Source organism: Lethenteron reissneri, chromosome 35 (genome assembly GCF_015708825.2).
Source record: "Lethenteron reissneri isolate LAM-NWPU_2019-01 chromosome 35, ASM1570882v1, whole genome shotgun sequence".
Taxonomy (NCBI): domain Eukaryota; kingdom Metazoa; phylum Chordata; class Hyperoartia; order Petromyzontiformes; family Petromyzontidae; genus Lethenteron; species Lethenteron reissneri.
Genome location: NC_083813.1, coordinates 9,310,692 through 9,332,700, shown reverse-complemented (window position 1 = coordinate 9,332,700; position 22,009 = coordinate 9,310,692). Strand labels below are relative to the sequence as shown.

Sequence of the window (22,009 nt, the reverse complement as noted above, 5' to 3'; positions counted from 1 at the left end):
CCCCTCATGTACCGTACCGGCCTTCAAGGGTGCTCACTAACAGCACTTGTCCCCAAAAGCCTGCTAAGGCTATACAGGGGATATTTGTCTTTGTCTTGTTTAATATAATTGTCATGCTCAGTGAAGATAGCTACTGTGTGGTGGGTTCAGTACAGAGTAAAAGGCAATTGCTTGGAAATTGAGTAAGTAAATTGTCTGAAAATAAATATTTACATTTGTACATTTTTATATTACGCAATTGATTTACAACTTAAAGTACACATAGGGTGTAGAGAAAATTAATACTTCTCTTTCAATTTTGAAAGTAAATCATGAAATCAAACCCGCAAGAGATAAGACAATGTAATTATTTACAATACTTATTGTTGAATGTTAGACCCAATTGCTGATACGTTCTTACATTCTTGTTACGAACCATAGCACATCAAACGGCTCATCCTATAAACCCTGAATGTTTGAATCGTGATTTTTTTTACAAGCCTTTGTTAATTCATTTGCTGGGTTCCTGGGGCTTGCTCCAGTTGCAATCAGCAAACCCATTTGGGTTCTGTTACATTTCATAGCTGTGACAGGGATGTGTTCCAGATACCTGATTGGCAATTGATTTTATAAATGTGCTTTTGTGTTGTAATTACAAAAATTCATTTCAGGTTCATTAGCTGCTTTTATTATTCCCAAATTCTGTAGTGTAAGCGATATTTGAGAATCAACATATTGGTGATTCTGAAATATTTTACCAACTTTCATTACTTCATTTATATTATAAAAGCCACAATGATGCATGTGTTTTCCTCAGCTTGAATTCGCTGTCGTGTAACATTTTTGAAGAGACCCTCTCGTTTAATCCGTAACTGCGTTTATGTAAAACAGTACATAGGATTCCCTCTTTTTTGAAAATCTACTTTGTATTCTGGGTTTCTTTAATGATGATATTTTTTATATATATAAAAAAATATATATATAGTATACAGGATGAGATTTGCCATCAAAATTTGATCGCTGCTAATAGTGTATCTCCACATTTCATTTCTGCTATGTTTGAATGGCAAGCATAGAATGACATTGGATCTTTGAAATATTGTCGTGTGCTTAAAGCGACTGCGTGCAATTCACTGTTTCTCTCTCGCTCTCTCTTCAGGGAATAATTAAATAAAGAAACATACATCCTGCCACTAGGATTCCCATGTTGCACTATTTCTATACAACACCTCGAGATGCCTTTGTATTGAGAAGTTATATATATCCAAATTGTGTAAATTATACTTCCTCAAATATATGGCTCAAAATGTGTATAGTGCCTAGCACATTAGTTGTAAAGTGTGTCACTGGAAAGAAAAGATCAAGCCTCGGCTTCAATTTTTTACAGACAGTTGTTGAACCGTTCGAGTAATAATAATAACGATAGTTTTCAGATTGTTGTCTATCCACTGCTGGGTGAGTGTCTCCCCATGCCCTGTTTGTTGTGATGGCTTTGACCACACTTGATTTTGCTGGTCAATGAATGGTTCAGACATCACTTGCCCATGACGCTTGCCATGGCCGAGAATCAAACTCGGGTCGCTGGGTTCAACGTGCAGCGCACCGACCATTGCACCACTATTCCACTCCTGGGCTCGTTGAGGAGGCTTAATTATATATTAGGATTTACTCGGGCAATACACGCCTAACTTCTCAAACAAAATATTGGAAGTCAAGGAACGTGTTGTCCTAAATCCACATCAAAATGTCGGCACTGTGCAGGAATACAAAGAAAGGCTTTTGATTTCGATGTGTTCGTTATGTAGTGACTGACTTGGAGACATAACTTCTTGGAGGCAATTATTTAATTAAACACCGAGCACACTTTGCACACTTTATACAATACACACCCTATACTGTTACACTCTCTCTGTCTCTCGCTTATACGCAACTCGACACTTGTTGCTAGCCTACAACACAACGCTAGCTGTCTGACACTGACGGCGCTGAACAGAGACAGCCAACTACGTCTAGCAGCGCAATTATCAAGTGATGACGTGACAACGACGAAGGCACGAGACGACAGCGGCGATGGCGACGATCTTCAATAGCGACGACGACGGGAATCCCACTCCAAACGACAGCGCCGAGCTCCCGCTCGGGGTCCCCTTTTATCCTCCCAGCGTGGCCTCGCTCCACCCTGGCCACGCCCCCTTTCTAGAACCTACTAGCAGGTTCCCGACGTGTCCCTTCCATAATCTTTCCCCTAGATCCCTCTCGGGTCTATGACGTGGCCTGCTGTCAGTCAGGGCTGCTTCAAGTTGCAGATACCCTTCCCTGCCAGCAGAAAGCACTATGCTATGTAGTGACCAATTCTATGTCACTACAGCTAGTTCGTTAATCCTCTTCATCCCCAGTGGGACACGAGGCCGCAATGAGTTCCCTCCACTTATTTCTGTCCTTGGCAACATGTTAAGCCTCACCCCAAGAGACGTCGATCGCTGCTACCGGCTCGTCCTTGACGGTCAAAAGGAAACCTGGGTCTCCCAGGTTTTTTTTTGCCCAGTGGTGTCCATCTAAGGGCAATTTTTGGTGTATGGTGCCTGGTCCGTTTTCAGAACATGTCTGAGCCATCCGAGTCACCGTCTCTCGATGTTTTGTGGGACATTAGGGCAACCGGTATTCTTGCACACTTCGCTGTTGTGGATTTCGTTTCGCCAGAAGATGCAGCCGATTCTCCTGAGTCATCTGTTATGGAAGGATTCCATCCTCGACCGTGTCGATCTTGCCATCACGCCAACTCTCCGAGCCGTACAACGGCGCCGGGTTAACATTGCTGTTATACAGCTGGATCTCAATGTGCAGCTTGTGCTTACTCCGTTTCCCAATATTTTATTTAATCTCTATGTTCCTGCAACCACCTGATAGCCGAGTCCAAGCAGATAACCAATGCGTCATGCATTGTCGCCAGAAGTGAGGTTTTACATTTTAACATTTTAACATTGATTGGAAAGACAATGTGTTATTTATACGGACAGCCTAATGGAACAGAATGCACTAAAAATACTTATCGAGCGAAAATACAATTAAGCTTCTCTTTAATCTGCGTGATAAATTTGCATACGTAATCATCACAACTTAATCATTTGCATCCCTTTCTCAATCCAATGCTGGATGAAGGTCCCCCCCATGCTGTGTTGATCATGGAGGATGTGTGACCATAATTCATCATGCTGGTTAGTGCGGGTTGGTGAAGGGGTGCGGGGGGGGGAGGCAAGACCACTTCAGATGTCACTCACCGCTGATGTTTCTATAGTCATGCATTGAATTATTTTGGACGTGCATGCATACGTGCTAATTGTGGGGCACAGTAGTGTTAGCGTTCGGCCTTCATAGGCGCTCCCTAACAGCACTTGCCCGAAAAGTCAGTTAAGGCTATACGGGAGATTTTTGTCTTTGCTATTTTTCAGATAAATAATTAATTCCTTCGCTGGAGCACACAACTTCAGTAGAAGCGGCCACTGTCAGGACATTAAGCTCATTTGGTTGCTAAACCTATGAAGAATGGCCCTTTGATACCATCAGAGCACTCATAGGAACTCAGCTCATGAGAGTTGAAAGGAGCACCTTTGTACAATCAATAAGAAACAGAGCTAGCATATGCAGGAAACACAGCATGGTAAACATACGCATGCTGGTCATTACAGGGATACAATAAGTAAATCGTACTTTCATGCAGTTAGTGTGGATAACAATGAAATGAATCTAGAATGAAAGGACAATTTACGCGAGGAAGCTGCTGGTACCGAGTAACGCCCCCCATAAACTCATATTGCCAAGGGGATTACCGTTACACATGATCACCTACTGATGCTCAGAAGCTCATACGATATCAGACTATAAGCAAAGGCAAACAGTAGATGCTATTTGCTGAGCGGGCGCCATTTAGGTTTAAGGTGAATGGCATTATCATTTCCCAATCGAATTTTGAATTAGGGAACCCGCTGGAGTGTGAAAGCATGCCCAGGCACAGGAGAGCAGATCATGTCACGGAGTTTAAATGTGTGTCCGCGAGCTGCGGATGAAGCGCTGATGGCTTATTTACGTGTACGAAATGCTATTTTCCTGTATTTTAGTCTAATATCCTTGTAGCACCCCCAGCTGCTCCGTAGCGTCGTATGGCTGGAGGGAGCTGAGCCCCTCCTCCACCCCATACAAAGATAAAGATCCCCCTTTGTAGCCTTAACAGACTGTTGGGGCAGGTGCTGTTCGCGAGCACATATGAAGGCCGGCATGGCATGCAAGGGGGTGGGTGGCTAGTACCACCTTTGTCTCCCGAGTGGTGATGTTAACACACCACACCTGGTACTCGTTTTAGACCTAGTCGACCTAGGGGTGGCCTAGGACCAGTTCAGATAATTGTCACTGGTGTTGGCCGTCAGCAGAAATCTAACCCGGGTTTTTGGGTTTGTAGCACAGCGTGCTAACCGTTGCACCACCGCTCGCTCCCCACGTGTCATGACAACAACAGCCGGCATTCGCCATGAAGTGGTGGTGAGGTCAATACGATGCTTGTGCCAGGCCTGGTGTACTCCGAGGCCACGTGAAGTGTCGAAGGTTTTCTGACAGGAGGTCATGGGACAGACCATGGGTTGACTGACGGAGGTGACTCGCAGATGCACCAGCTGTGCCCCCTACAGTACCAACTTGTTGCATTTTAGTCGCCCGGTGCTCCACTTGTTGTTGTGATTGTCGCTCCTCTGCCCTCCGTTGTTGTAGCCTGACTCCCTCCAATTGCCCAGTAGCATCCTTCATGAGCCTCCTCTGTAGAGGCCGATCTTGACACCGTTGGTGCCGGTCTTCGGCAAGTCAATTCAGCTCCACATCGTCCTGTACCAAATCAGGCCATCTCTTTTCCGGCCCATGGCATACCCATTCAGCCCCCTCTATACATCGAAACAGAAGCTGCTTGGGCATTTGGTGGCTGGGCATGTGGGCTACATGACCCAGCCAACACAGCTTGGCCCGTAGGAGAAGCTCACTGATGGAAATGTGTCCAGATCTTTCAAGGATTTGTGAGTTTCTGACACAATCCAGTCTTCAGGTTAAACTAAAGATGGACTGTAGGCAGGTCAGTCTGAATGTTTCTAACCGGCGCAGATGTTCCATTAGAGGGGGTCCACATTTCGCAAGCATCGAGGAGGGGAGGGCATGACTGTGGCCGAAAAGACCCAAAGCCTCATGTGGAGCGACATATCAGGTAGCATTCGCACAGCGTCACGCAGCTGATGGAAAGATAATGCCCTCGACTGATTCGGAACTGAGACCTTTGCTGTCAAGGCAGAGCTGCTGACGTCATGAGGCCACCAATAGCATGGACATATTTCCATCAATTCGACCAGATTTCTGTAGGGCGCATCCCTAATAGGAACACAACTTCATATTGGATTATCTCTATGGGAGTTACCGAGCCCCCCCCCCCCCCCCCCCCCCACGTTACAGAAAGGACAGGAGCTATTGCCTTAACCCCTTTCAACCGTAGTTGGAAAGCATTACGAATGGATGAGCAGGGGGTTGTTTCGCGGTACAGTTTTGGATGAGCTGCCATGAGACGGGTCTCGGCACTGTTCACGTTGAATCAAATATGACCATAACATTTTAATCGGAAAAGCAGCTTGTAATTCATGATGTGTTTAAATGCTATATTAAATACCATACGTGAGCTCGTCTCGTGAGTGTCATGCATACTATTATTTTGGATTTCTAGATAGATTTCCATAATACAAAGTTCAGGTCAGTTGATTAAGCCTTGTATATAATATCTCCTTCCTTTTGATTTTTACTCAAAACATTTCGTGACTGCAGGAATTCATTTTTTTTTGTTCTTTCAGTAAAATCACGTAGATAGAAAGATACACCCATCTCTAAACCTTTATAAACAGTTTGCCTTTAGAGTCTAACCCCCCTTTTCCTGATGATGGCTGCTATTTAAATTACTGAAAACACCAAGAATAAGTCTACATTATAGACTGCCAGTACACTCACTCCGTTTAATAACCATTGCTACAGTCTACATCATAGACTGCCAATACGCTCATCAGCTTCAAAACCAGGCTACAGTCTACATTGTAGACTGCCAGTACATTCACCCAGCTTAATAACCATTGCTACAATCTACGTTATAGACTGCCAGTACACTCACCAAACTTAATAACCAGGCTACAGTCTACATTATAGACTGCCAGTACACACATTCCGATTAAGAACCAGACTACAATCTACATTAGTGTTTTTGTTGGTTATTATTCAATTTTTTGTTTATTATTTTATTCGTATTCACTTAATTTTGTGTTTATAATTATTTTTCTATCTACTTGACTTTACCGAAAGAACCAAAGAATACTCCTTTTTGTTCTATGGAACCCCTTGTAAAAAAGCTCCTTTCCCGTGCAATGTGCTTGCTACCGAATCGGTTGTTTTGGCCTGGTCGCCATTAACAAAAATGGCGTCTTCACTTCGTGGGCCTCACCCAAAATAAACGGGCTGACTGAACTTTTTGTAAAAAAAAATCTCTAAGAAAAGAAAGCTGGAAAAGTATGGCAGTTGAAAGAAATGCATATTAGAAGCCTCTTTTCAACTTTTGCTAAATTACGATCTCCACCCCTTGACTATTCGGTTGCACTGGATTGGATTGCTTGAGTATTTCTGCACACACGTTGGCTCAATTACGTTTTCATATGCAGGCAAAGGCTCCATCCAAGTTTCTGAATATTTTTTTTCTCTTTCTGAGCTGTACTATTAAGCACCATATGTCGTTTTTTGTAAAAAAAAAAAAATCCCAGTGGATTTAGCGCTTTTCTACAGCCGTCTTCGGTATTGACAAATCTAAAGCACATTTGTTGTCAATCAATATTCTTGCTGACTCCTACCAGAAACTAAATTAGCGACACATATGTCCGTGACATAATGGCATGATCAAATTTGCATATATTTGTACAGCATTATGGATTTCTTGCAACTCCCGTTGGGTACTTTTTCTGCACGATGCACAATTTGATTACTATTGAAGGCGTTTCATTATTAATATACACTCACAATTCTATGGATTATTTATATTGAAATAATAGAATATCATCACAATAATTACGTTTGTATCAGACCTTAATAGCATGACAGCCTATGACCAAATCACCTGAAAGAAAAAGAAAAAGAGCTTGATCTTGTCAAAATCTCACAGTGTTTAATCTTGTTGGTGCTTAGATGGGTAACCACTATGCATAAAAACAGGTTTAGTAGGCTTTGTGGGCATAAGGGGGCAGTGCAGCATTAATATTGTTGTGTACTCCGTCCACCTTAACAAACCTACACAGCCACATGTGGCTAGGTGTGGTCCATCTATGCACGCTCGGCATGGGGAGGCCCTCATCCAGCAGTGGATTGACAAGATGGCCTGTACGTGTGTGTGATCTGGTAAAATTACATCTCAATGAAGTCCGCCTCTCAAAATGTTCACTCACCTCTGCATTTTAATGTTTCAAATTGCATTAATCAAATGTTTACTTTATGCATTCACTCAATCAATCATTGTCTGGAGTTGAATGAATTTTATTCATATCTCATGACATGCCAAAACATTAATTTATAGCACTGTTTAAAGTGTTGCAGTTATTTATTAGACCACTTTACATTTTTTTTGGAAATTCACTTTTTTTATTGCAGGAGATTCATATTTATAGTATCAGGAGAAACATCTTTATATTATCAGGAGATTCATATTTAACAGACATTTTTGCTATTTATTTGTGGTTTACATTGATTCACTGCACTTAATAAATATCACTGCCAAGTATAAAAGAGCGCTTGATTATTGAAACTATTTAAATACTTTGAAGAATAACAAAACAATTCCCCATTATATTTAACAATATGTTTACGTGCAAAGCGTCATTATTATTTTACGAATTACAATAACTACGTTTAAATAAAGAATGTGTGTGGCTCTCACATGGACAAAGCAATCGATGCTTTGTAAAAGAGAATATCTAATTTTAAAAATATGCCTTGTCATCCTACATAGGCTGGTGCCACATTGTAATGGTTAGCACACAGGACTTGCAATCCAGAAGTAGCCGGTTTGAGCTCCTGGCATGCCAGCTGAACTGATGGTACAATTTTCTTAGCATCGGAATCTTTATTTATACTGCAGGAATCCGATGAGTGATAAAGCTCTTTTTCAGAGATGTCAAGGAGGGGCGGGTCAGAAAGTTAGAACAACAAACAATACAAAAACACGATAGGAGTACAACATATAGGAAAGGTAAGCAAATCACACAAAAAAATTAACAATTTTTATTTGTCTTCTTGGTTCTTTCGGTAAAGTCACGTAGAATGGAAATAATAAAATAATAAAAATAAAACATAATAAAATATTTCTCACGACGTTTCGGCCACAACGCAAGCAGAGTCTGAATGACTCTGTCTTCTCGACAGACCCGTTCTACACCTGAAGACGGCTGCTTGCGTTGTGGCCGAAACGTCGTGAGAATTATTTTATTATGTTTTATTTTAATTATTTTATTATTTCCATTCTACGTGACTTTACCGAAAGAACCAAGAAGATGAATCCCTGCAGTCACGAAAGCTTAAAATCGAAATTTATTTTTATTTGACCAGACAAAGTGGCTTATCGTCACATGCAGATTTATAGCAGCCTAATAATCTAAATAACTGGTCCCACCGCGGTCCACCCAGCAGTATAAATGAGTACCCCATAGCTAGTTTATCAGCAGTTAGTGTATGGTGGGATAGAGTGTGGATTAGCACGGTTGGCTGCATACGGTGTGAAAGAAGTTCAACATACATACATAATGGAGGCCCTTCTGCCAGAGTGGCAAGGAATTTCATGGATTCAACTTAATATTTTATCCTATGTCGGGTTCTCTAGAATAGGTCAGGTATGTTGTGTAATTGGATTTTGTGTTTTTTTTTAATACATGGGAAATCAATGTTTCTCTTATATCCAAGCCAATTTCAAAACATACCAAGTGGAATCTTTTCAAATTGCATCCCATTACACAGTGGCATTCTTTTCTGTCGGCAGTCATCTTGACATGTGCAGCTGCTCTCGTTTTTGTCATCCTTGAATCATATCTAATTAAACAGAAGCTTGCATGGTTGACGTTTTCTCAAGGAATCATTGAAACTGCTTTCACAAGAAGCTTCCTGCCAAGTTAATATTACGTAGTAGTAGTAATATTTTCAAATAATTAGAATGTGCTTATTATCCGCCATTGTTCAGGTTTTTCTTGTGAACTGTCAAAAGAAGCATGGCGCTACAGGGCATGAGTACAGATGCGAGCACAGTCTTCAAGTGCAGCAATGCATTCTAAGGTTTCCCGCCTTGCTTCCATTGAGACCAAGTGCTCTTCAGTCGAAGCCCAAATCACCAAGGGTATTGTTGTGGTACATTTTCCGCACAGCAGCCAGCTGCGGCAAAGAGCATCGCTCGACAAGAAAGCAGATATAAAAAGCAGCCCTCTGTGGACGGCACTCCTGTTGATAACGTTCCCGTAACGCAGTGCCAGGAGGAGAGAGGGAAGCCTTCTTCTTGGTTCTTTCGGTAAAGTCACGTAGAAGGGAAGTAATAAAATAATATTCATTCAGCAGACGCTGTCGCCTCGACAGACCTGGTTTTCACCTGAGGACGGCTGCTTGCGTTGTGGCCGAAACGTCGTGAGAATTATTTTATTACGTTTTATTATTTTATTACTTCCCTTCTACGTGACTTTACCGAAAGAACCAAGAAGATGAATCCCCGCAGTCACGAAAACTTTAAATAGAGGGAGCCTTGTTTCCAGTCGCAAGCAAGCGACAGCCATGCCGCCTACATGAATAAGCCAAGGGCGTCGTCTCATTTCAGAGTTCCAGGAGGGCAACTGGAACTGCAAAATAACACAAACAAATCGGTAATGCACATTTCAAAATAATAATATACGTGCATAATGTATGTTGTTGATTAACTGTAAATAACCCAACTAATAATACAGATGCGTTGTAATTTATATGACTACATTAACCCCCCCCGCTCCCCCTCTGGTCTTTGACGTGATTGGCTCACAGTGACGACTAAAACAGGAGGATATCTGCACTATTTTAGCTGTCTCCTGATGAGGCTTGGCTGCAATTACCGGTGAAACGTCGTACTCGAATTGTAAATGTTTCGGGTTTACTCTCAAACACACAGCCGGTGTGCTGAACCAGTTTAACGAATTGGCACGTTTGGTTTTACGTGACAAACCCTTTACCTATTGGCTGTGTCGGGTGGTGGCGGTTTTTTTTTTCTTCGACGCGTCTATTTTTTACGTGATCTCAACCCAAGAGAACCCCCCTCCATTATGGATGACTGAATTGAAATTGTATTGAGTGTGAATGCACGAGAGCAATGGATCGGTGCGCATTACTTGACCGCCGATGCACATTAGCACACAGGCAGCATTTAGATGGGGGAGGAGGGGGGGTAAATGTGACATCTTTTGAGTGATTGCAGATTACGCTGGTTCTGCGGCCTCTTGTTAATCCAGAACTCTGCCACAGGGTGAATTTGGTTACGTTCCCAAATGGGATCATGGTCTGCGGCTCGAGATTCAGCTCCCATCATAACCCTCGGCGACGCGCATCAGCGGTTCGTTTGAGAGGGAAGTCAAGTGACGAGACCCACGTGCTAATTGAAAATGTTCACAGAATTTATATTGCTCAGCTCCTTCAAGTAAAATGTGTAAATATAGAAAACTTTCTGCCGGTTAAAATTAATAACAGATTATTAATTGGAAATCGGCCGCAATCTGAGATTACCGTTGTGTTAACATCACAGGAAGAGGACACTTAATTTGCATTTTAGTTGATATGTGAAAAGGTGTGAAGTGGTGGTGCGGTGGTTAGCGCACTGCATGACGAACCCGACGACCTGGATTTAATGCCCGACTAAGGCCAATGATTAGTGGCAAGTTGCATCTGAACTAGTCCTAATCAACTTTTTGGGTTTAGATCGCGTTATTTATAAATGTGTCGTAACCCTCCACCACCCGACACGGCCAATCAGCAAAAAAGTGTCACGTTGACAAAAGACAAGTAGTTCACTGCTTTAGCCCACCGGTGTGTTGAAGCGTGAAAGCCTACGTGTTAAACTGAACTAGTTCTGCCTCCCAATGCCCCATCACCAACCTGTACTGTACAGCATAGTGAAGTTGGCTCAAACAACCCTCGTGAATGTACAGCAAATGGAGACTTTCATTCGGCAAAGGGCTGTAAATATTTTTTTTATTATATTTTAAATCACACCTTTGTAATGAATGTAAATGTACATTCCATAATTATGTTTTTAACACAATCTAGAATGTCCCGTGCTAAAATTTTACGAATGCCTAATCATGTGCAAAAATAAGCTCTCCCACCATTTACAAATGTGCAAGTCAAGTGATGATAGCCTTCTTCAATGATTAATGTTGTAAATATATATATTCCTGCAACTTGTAATGAATGCTATTTTAATATTACTGATGAAGTATTTCCATTCAGATGGAGCTGAACCAACCCATGGGAATATAAACGTACAGTGATTTGCATATATTCTGATCTTTTAATGTTTTGTTGATGTTTCTTGTTTCACCCAATATATAATGAATTGTGCTGTCAGAATGGTGTCATGAGATTAAGAATCCATTTAGAAATCTTGCAGAGTGGTGGGCTCCATGGACCTCTGAGCATGGCAGTAGATATTTCCACAGTACTTCTGAAAAAAAAACCTTCAAATGACCTCCATGGCCTTTGTATCTTTTCCACAGTTCGGGCCACACTTCTCCATACACTCTGCTATTGAACTGTTTGCCATATGACAAACCAATATTAAAAATTTAACAGAGCTGTAATTTAGCCAAATTAAGTGTAAACATATAATTTTATATCATGGGTTTATCTGTGCAATCATTGAAGATCAGGCTGAAACCATCAACAATTTTCACTTTCGAAACTGGTTTAATGACAGGTGGCTAAAACCCATGTTCAAACCCAGGATCTGAGCTGCACCAATTCAACACTCTGATCTCTGGGCGACCCGACTACCTACAATATAACATTTTTTGTGCGTGATATCATACTGGTGAAATTGCCTAAATCCTTCCCGCCTCTGTCTACCCAGCAATTTATATGAGTATACAATAGTTAGTCTATCGGCAGGCCACGTGTGGTGGGGTAAGGTGTGGGTACTTCCACTTCTTCCAGGACATCTGACCAGCGTGGTAGAATAGGCCACAACACCCTCTAGGGAAACGCTTCTGAGAGCTCTTTCTGGTGGAGGCCCTCCCGACAGCAGTAGCGATATGTTAACTACCTCGCCTGGTATACAGGAGGTCGTGGGTTTCATCCCGACCCTGATGATGCCTGTATATTTTGAGTTTACATGTTCTCCCTGTGGTCACGTGGATTTTTCTCCGGGTCCTCCCGATTTTTCCCTCCACATTTAGAAACCTGCGTTTAGAGTATTTGGCTACTATGAATGTCCACATGATCAGTCACTTAATTGAGCTATAATTTGTGATCGGCAGGTCCTTCCGTACAAAAGAGATACAGAGCTCAGCGGGCCTTACCTGGTAAAATAAAAAAAAATCATGTTTTCTTTTTTAATATAGCAGCGGCATGAGCAAGCAATTGCAGCGCTGTACTTTTACCTAATGCATTAATATCATGTTTTCTTTTTCATAGGCAAGGCTGGAGGCTCCTCAATGGAGGTTTCCCTGGACAGTGGGAGGTTGGACCCGGGGCAGGTGGTTGTCCAGGATGTTCCTCCTGGAGAGTTCTGGAGGTCTCACCTGCACGTCTCCCAGCCACAGTTCTTCAGCTTTAACATTTCAATCGACCTGGACGCAGCACTTGGCTTCTATGGACGTAAAGGGCTCCTTCCCACGCACACGCAGGTGAGTTTGCGCACGTACCTGCGCACCGAGGCTCGCTGTTCCGATAACAGAATGAACGCTATTGTCGGCTGTGAATTCATATTGCGGGGAATATGTCTACAGTTGGTCGTCAGTGTTTAAAGCCAGGTGCGGTGTTTACAGGTTGGCTGCCACATCAAAACGATGATGACTGCTGGACGATGATGATAATTATAAGGCGATAGACCAGAAAGTTGATGGGTTCACATATGACTGACGAGTCCAATGGAGGCTGCACAGCTTTTGCTCCACTCTTGACAGACATGGACTCACATGCATGTGTGGTTATCTAAGTAAATTCGGTTGTTTTTTTCCTTCCCCTGCACCTCCGATTAGCACGGTTGGCTACGTACATTGACATGGAGACTCACATTACATCTTTGGTCAGAGGTGTTTTCTACAGTCTCTTCTGCTTGGTTTCTTCGATGCGTTTGGATTCAAAGGTTGCCACATCGGCCTGAATCAAGGCATGCCGTTTACCGTGATCCATTATTGCTTTTCTTTGTTCAAGTTGTCTGTGTCGATGTCGCATTTGTCTTTACATAGCCGCAAGGACAAAGTATGATAAAATGATAACGTGACACTGCAAATTCGGAGAGCAGTGTTCTTTCTCCACCAATGCATTGATGTGCGTAGCGATATCTAGGGAAGTGACACAATGATGCAAGATGTTTGTGTATTACCGACTGAAAATATATTGCGCCCGTCTGAGGTAGGTGCACAGAAGACTCTTGTGGATTCCTATAGATGTTTACATCAGAACTGTCTGCTCTTTGCCCATGAGAAGTTTACAAACTCCTCATAACACTGCTACACTGCACCGCATTTACCTGCGTTTACAGGGATGGCAGGCAAAGAAGGCAGCGGTACAGATCACAGCGATGACCACAGTTAATACCTCCTACCCATGCGCTACTCTTTGAAGGTTGTGTTGATGTTCACAGGTGTATGACAGTAATTGCGAAGTGAGCCATTTCTTAGTGAAGTGATCCTTTAAACCACCCACTTGTGATGTATGCCACTGCTGCGGCAGTGAATCTGGCAGCTCAGAGACAGCGCGGTGTGGAGAGGGATTATATAGTTCTCTCCGAGATATGACATTAACGGGATTGGATTACTTTTAGCAAAAGGTTGACGGTCCATTGTTTGTAGAGAATGTATTGCTCGGATGCAGATATTGGATGCAGAATCCTTTTGTGAAGCTGTGTGCTGCGAGACTCAGATATGTAAAATGACCTTAAGATTTGCGGAAGCTATAGCGTGTTTAGATATGCATCCCAAAATCCTTTCGAAACATCATTATAATTGGATGTAAATAAGGCAAGCCAGCAAGCCAGCAAGCCAGCCAGTTAAGAGAATATCTTCTTGAACATGGGCATACAATTTGCTTGAGCAAATTAATTTGCTCGAGCAAATTAATGTGACATTTCAAGCAGCTGGGAAAAATAATATCCTTTCGTGCTTATTTTTAAACATTGCTTACAAAGATATGGTGGGGGGATACATCAGCTTGTGTCTGCTAGGTGGATTATTACATTGCAGGATCAAAATAAATGGTGACACCTTGGGGAGGCCTTCATTCAGCGGTGAATTGATCATGGCTGATGATAATGATGAGTAAAGTCACGTAGGTAGTTAATAAACTTAAAAGTTCCATTATTACTTTTATTAACTTTTAATTTTATTTTTTACCTACGTGACTTTACCGAAAAAACCTAAGAGTATGAATCCCAGCAGTCACGAAAGCTTCAAATCTAGGAGTAAATAAATGTAGATATTGGCAGTGGTGCTATGGCATGGGCACGCATCTGACTCTCAGAATATTTCAAAGTTCAAATCCATTCACGAGTTGATTCAGCTTCTCACGGCTCCAAGGCAGAAAACGGTAATACCACTTTGTAGGTGAACAGTATTTTTTTTCCAAAGAAATACAAAGACGTTGCCTTCAGCATCGCAATGCGGAATTTCAAACACTGCCCCAGAGTAGTGAACACTATATTGACACCCCCCCCCCTCTATAAATGATGTATGTCGTAAAGTTATCACACTTTGTAATTGTTACTTATATGCAAACTAATGATTGCAAAGCGTATCTTTTGTATGAAGCCCATCATTTGCTACTGCAGCGGTCACCCATTTGCCAAAATTTTATTCCTGTGGAATATCAGTCGACTGTGGTTTACAATCCCACTTCCATAATGCCTCTAATACAAATAAGACCCCTGGGCACCTGCAACATCAATCACGCATCTCGAGGGCTTCACGAACAAAAGGAGAAGGTAGATCTCTGGTGGCGGAACTCTAAAGCCCACGTTGGGTTCACAGTTTGCTGCTGAGGGAGCTCCGCTGTGTTTTCGGGTTTGCACCATTGTTGTTCAGGGATATGCTTGTCCGACGTTTTTCCTCCACGTTCTGGGAGCTTCTTCAGGAACTGGGCTCCCAGCGCGTGCAGCAATGCGTCGGGCATCGTGCCGAACAACGCGCGGTAAACATCATCAATCAGAGGCCTATATAGCACAACCGCGAACAGCTACGAAGCAGAAATATTACGGACGGCCATCACTCACGCGAATCCCTCCAATGCCACCATTTTGCATCATGCACTTATTTATTAACTTGCATAAAACTTCACGTGGAATTAAGGGAATGGTTTCGTATAAGTGATGAATGCAGGCTGGCTTGAATGTGGTGAGGTAGTATTGGCGATTCATGGTACACTAACCGGTGTTTGTATTGGCTGGGTAGTTGCGACGCTTTCCCTGGTCTCTGTACGTACGCTTCATTTGGTGCTCATGATTTCCACTTCTTGTAGAAGATGGAACATTTCTTGAGTGTGTGAACCCACTGACCTTGCAAGGCTCACCCTCCTGTGCTCATGAATATAGCCATCAGACGTGTTGATGCTTGCATTTGCAGACACATTTACAAGAGGGAGTTCATGACGGCTAAGAGCTTGCTGAGGGGGGGAGAATGCACAACTGTCAGTGCCACCAATTCCATTCAATTCCCTCAATCTGTATGCTGAGCAATCGGCCGTGACGCTATACTTAATCCTGGTGAGCTGCATCTTGAATTTGTGAATATATAAGAAACAATTCGTGCCGGTTTCTGACGCCTTAACGGTGGCTCTCGAACGGCCCCTTCCACCGCCGCGGCGCAATCTCCTCAGCACTGCCCCCCCCCCCCCCGCCTGTGAATCTGCGAAGAAAAATAAATACTTCTGTCAAGCCCTCGAATGACCGCTTCGCATCTGGGCTCGCATAAACCACGGCGGCGTGGGCTACGGGGGCCACGGCCAACGCCTCGCGGCCAACGCACGTGCCCTGCCACCCGCCTTCGCTCTCGTTACGCGCAAGAGCGGCGATCTCATGCAACTAAGCTTGCTGATAGATTTAATAAGTGTCCCCGTAGGGTGCAAGGACAGGAAAGCCAACATGTTAGTGCAGATAATAAAAGGACACATAATAAGTTCATAATTAACACATAATTGAATTGTGTGTGTGTGTGTGTACGCGCGTGCGTGCGTGGTGTGATCCTTTGCGCATGTGTAGAGTGTGTGTATGTTTTTGGGAAGGATATATGCGTACATGCATTGGCCATTGGGAAAATCTGATCCAATCAAACCCTGCCGATGGGCTTTAGGACACTTGATGGTTAGCCTCAGAGAAGCAGCAGTCCAATTAGGGTTTATTACCTTCCTCTTCAAGATTGTGCCCCTCCAAGATAATTAAAGTTAATTAAAGATTATGTTTTTTGAAAGTTTTTTGTTTTCCAATAATAACCTCACGTACACTTGAGATAGCACAAGTCGCTCGCAGCATTTCAAATGTGAAAAGCACAACAATTTTGTAATACTTTTTTTATCACAGTTAAATTTACAGTCACGAAAATAACATGAAAATCCCAGCAGGGAGATGCCCACGTGTTATTTTTTTTAAGAGAAAAGTTTACTCGCAATGTGACAGGACAAACCTCACCGAAGTTTTTTAAGATTCCGGCTTCATCGTCACATGATGGTGGAAATGGAAACCCCTGCCCGTGTTGACACCTGCCTTAAAAAAAGAAATATAGAGGGCAGGGATTTGCTCATAGATGATTGCAATGTAAATAGCTGGAGCGCCACTGTGTGCACGCTGATGACTGATGGCAACCTGTCAGACGTTAGATGGACTGCAGATAGACGGCACGACAATGTTAATGCAATAAAACAACGTGTCACAAAGTTTGCTAATGATCGCATGGGTATTTTTCAGAACTGCCATACAAATAAATTGTCTGATGCCTACAATTCCCCTGGCAGGTCATTATTGCGTACATATTTTTTTTTTTACTTCCCCCTTTCACCGCTTTTTTTTATGCCACTCAGTTTCAACCTTGAGAATGAATGTTTTTTTAGTGAAGCTTCCCCGTGAATTTCATGCGGCAGGGTTGTGACTCACCGCCCGTTAAAATTAGTTTCAATCAGTTTTGGTCAACCTTGTTCTCATCCATCCAACAGATCATATCCATTTGTATCAAGTTAACTCTCTCATTTAAGAGTGCCAAACTCTGGGGACAATGTGAAAATATCACAGGGTAGTAATGCACATGTTTCAATTGTTAAGCTGTCTTAATAGTGGTCCACACGATATTAATAAAATTCCTCTCCCAGTACATTTTCCAATGATGCAATACATTTCATAGATATACTTAGCAGTGTAGATTACAAAAAATACTCGCCCAAAAATCCCATGGGTGAAGTGGTTAATTGAGTGGCAAGGTGATTGCACACTCAAGTGCTCAGAAAAAGGCAGTTGAGCAGGTGTCTGATGGTAGCAAGAATTGTTGTAAGTGGGTCAGGAATATAAGCGCTGACTCTCTGTTTTATTGAACTGTCGCCTGCTAATGGCTCCTGGAGCAAGCGCTGAGTGACCGACCATTGCACCTTTCCCCCTTCACCCCTTCATTATTTAAAATTACAAAGTAAAGGAGCGAGTTATCTGGATGCAATTTCTCCACGGTATGCATTGATTCACACCAGCATTCTGAGTCAACGCACACGTGTCCCAGAGACGTATTTGTAAAGAAAAAATGCTTTATTACGAGCAGTGATTTATACGCGCGCACAAGCGATAATACAGTAGTTATTTCCCCCAGTATGGGGATATACGGTAATTGGTGAACAAACAACCGAAGCAAATAATAAACCCATGAACACACGCATCTCGTGGGGGCATTGTACAGGCCATCGTTGCGGCAAACCAATGAGATGTTTGGTTGCTAAGTCCTCCGGTCGAACGCTCTGTCACAAAGCATCAGGCGCGCTTCATCAACCGCAATGTTCCCTAATAGGCAGCGGGAGCACCTGGTCACCTTGGATGCTTACAATAAAATAAGCTTGTCTATAAATAAAACAAGATATCGATTATAATGCCGGTATGAATAAAAATTAAAGGGTTTTTCTCTGCACGGTGCCCTTTATGGCTCTGTTTTGTTAATCCACGGTGCCATTCGTGCTCTGCGTCGCACGGATTTCGCTATTAGACTCGAGTCCTCTTGAGACTCGTGTAATCGTAGACTCGCGACGACCGCCGTCGCCTGCCTTGTGCGTAAGCCGTGCGGTTACAAATTGCCGTGAGGATTGTTTTAGTCGGGGGGTCAAATTGGTAGGGGGGAAACGTTAATGTCAGGCACACGGCCTCGTAATTTTTTTTTTGCAATCACGGTAGCTACACACACTTAGAATGTCTGACCCCCCCCCCTCTCCTCCCCAATGTTCCATTTAAGCCAGGCTAGCGTTCGTATTAGCTTCTGATTTTTTTTATTGAAATCGAATGGGGACTGGCATCGTGGAGTAGGGACAACAGTGATTTTAACAATTCATTCGGCTTAAATCTGGGGGAATGTGGATCTTGTTCGAGAGGGTGGTTCCATCTTCTTGGTTCTTTCGGTAAAGTCACGTAGAAGGAAAAAAATAAAACAATAAAAAATAAAACATGATAAAATAATTCTCACGACGTTTCGGCCACAACGCAAGCAGCCGTCTTCAGGTGGAGAACAGGTCTGTCGAGAAGGCAGAGTCTGAATTGTTAGCCGGATTAATTCGACACAAGCGCCAACAAGATTCATGCGTGGCAGTGGTAGGCACGTAGGCCACCATACACTGCTGCGAATCATGTCGGTGAGATGAATGAGATGAACAATGTCCAATGCAGTTACGTGTAAAATACAAAGGCACGTTTTATCCAGTCGTATATATCCAGGTGCGAAGTGTGAAAAACGAACGCGCACTTTTACAACGCGTTAATATTGCAATTTACGACGGTGCATCTTCAATGCGTCTGAAAACGCGACCACATCTCACGACGCCGCACGCGTGCCCACGACGTGTCCATAGAAATAGTCTGAAGAAGAAGAAGAATGTCTTATCTGAGGACAGAGAGAGAGAGGGAGAGAGAGGAAAAAATTATCGGTGGAAAAGGAAAGGAAAGACATTTCAGCGACAGTGTGTGGTCTTTATTTTGGCGAGGCTTGCATTGCAGGGGGCTTCCGTTCGATGGAGGGAGAATCGCATCTAGGAACAAGCAACGCTATTTAGAAAATTTTGTTGGGGGTACATGTGATGCAGCAGTTGGTAACAGAGGTAAGTAAATCAGTATTTTCTCTAATAGTGTTTGTTCTATCCTCGTGATTTTCGCTTCAGGCGTCTGAGACCACCAGGGATGTGGAGTGACAAAGAGATGGCAGGGTTGTTTTCTGCCCCCCCCCCCCCCACCCCCGTGCTCCTCATACATGTGGTGACTTGTAGTTCGACAAGATGTCCGACGTTTTGGGAGCTTCATTGAGAACAAGCTTGCAACATGTAGAGTGAAATGTCAGACATCATGCCAAACAACACGTGGCACAAGCCTGAAACACATCGGAGAGCTGTACACACAATTGCGTAAACCTACACAGTAATTTTCATGAACGTAATTGTCCAAACGACTCAAAATAGACCTACCGAGTAAACTATTATTTAATTTCTAGATTGTAACCATGACAGCACAGCTGCCAATTAGGCTTTACAGAAGGACAGCCATTAAAACACGATACAATATTTCTTTTTTGAAGACGTAGAATCTGCAGGGCATTCGGCAGGGTTCAAGATTGGATACAGGACACATTATAGATGAGGCTCTCTTTGATAAATAAAAGGTATTATCATTCATAACCATTCATTGACGCATGCCGAGAATGCCTGAGAGGGTGTTGTGACAGGTTTTATACCATAACTACATTTGTCTGAGTGAGAACATCCAGTTACCCTCTGCATTGCCGAAATGAGGATGCAATATCATTTTGACTGATTGTGTTCATGGAATCACAGCAATAATATATATATGTATATGTCTTTGTGAAATTTCTCAGGGGAGAGGCTTTGATAGGCAGAGTCTAATAATGTTTCTACCCCATGTGCATTGGAAGCTCTGAAGATTGTCTCTAATTGTATTTACTGCAACCTGGCAATAGCCCACTCTGCTGACAGCATCTCTGTTCCGTCGTTGTGTGTCGTACGGTTTGGTGAGAATATTTCAAAATATGGATGACAACAGGTTCATACCAAGTGGGAGTAATTTTGTGAAAAAAACATCTTGCGAGGTAAGGAGCAAGTAAACATCACACAACCTCTTCTTGGTTATTTCGGTAAAGTCACGTAGAAGGGAAATAATAAAATAATAATGATAATAAAATAATTATCACGACATTTCGGCCACAACGCAAGCAGCCGTCCTCAGATGATTAGACTCTGTCTCCCCGACAGACCTGGTCTTCACCTGAGGACGGCTGCTTGCGTTGTGGCCGATACGTCGTGAGAATTATTTTATAATGTTTTATTTTTATTATTTTATTATTTCCCTTCTACGTGACTTTACCGAAAGAACCAAGAAGATGAATCCCTGCAGTCACGAAAGCTTTACATCGAAACTCACACAACCTGTCCGTATGTGTGTTGAACTTCTTTCGCACCGTACGTAGCCAACCGTGCTAATCGGAGGTGCGGGGGTAAGGACAACAAACTAAACGCAAAAAAATTCACGCTTTCACAACAAACCTGCTGTGTTTTAATCATGCTTTTAAACTCTTGCACAATTTCCGATTTCAGGTGGTGGCAGGTGATGGAGAGGAGTGTGTCCTTGGCCCTGTCCACAAGTTCCTTCTTACGTGTGACTGTGCACGGGATCTTGCGTGGTGTATGCCTCCGGGCTAACTGGTTCTCTCCTTGTCAATCACTGACGTTTTAACATTCGGCTCATTTAATCTCCCCCAGCATGTAATGGCACGTTGAGAAATTGCCACATTTTGTGCAAGAGGGGTACTACCGTTGCAAATAAGCGGGCAGTGACAAAAAAAAGATAAAACAAAAGGTTTTGTTAAAAGATTACAAAAAAAAAGTTTCACCGGAGAAGGTTGTAGGGCTGCTTTTGTAAAAACTGAAATTGATCATGAAATACCAAAGCCCCAATCGTGGATTGGAAACACAGACAGAGATGGAGAAAGTGGAATAAAATCTGAAAAGTACACAGAAAAATCACTGATAGGCCCTTGCTTGAAATTGCACTGGGTGGCAGTGCAGGAAGACGACATGGATCAACAAAGAAAAGACGATGACTCGATTGCCAATATGTTCGGAATGTCTGTGTGTGTGTGGCCGTCCTCCACAGCGTGGTGCTGGCCACCCACCCTCTCTTGTGCCGTGCCGGCCTTCATAGGTGCTCGCTAACAGCACTTGCCCCAACAGTCTGTTAAGGCTATACGGGGGATTTTTGTCTTTGTCCCCCCGCAGTACGACTTCGTGGAGGTGCTCGACGGCAAGCGGCTGGGCCGGGCCAGACGGAGTGCCACAAGCAGCCCCCACGCTGGCTTCACGCAGTACCTGCAGGCCGGCGTTTGGCACCTCGCCCTCTACAACGACGGCGCAGACAAGGAGCACGTGGCCCTCGCTGCCAACGTCGCAGGTCAGAGGCCGTAACTTTCGTTTTTATATCCTTTATATTAAGTTCGCTTGCTTGCTTAGGACCGTGCAAATCTTTCGGTCGTTTTTT

The 22,009-nt window shown here is 43.1% G+C and overlaps 1 protein-coding gene across 1 annotated transcript in view; it reads left to right on the top strand.

Annotated features, from left to right (window-relative positions):
- LOC133350905 (teneurin-3-like) overlaps positions 1-22,009 on the top strand; it is a 490,302-nt gene that overhangs the window by 324,462 nt on the left and 143,831 nt on the right. Inside the window, 2 exon segments of the mRNA XM_061565743.1 lie at positions 12,715-12,926; positions 21,751-21,922. Of these exon segments, the coding sequence (XP_061421727.1) occupies positions 12,715-12,926; positions 21,751-21,922 (384 nt within the window).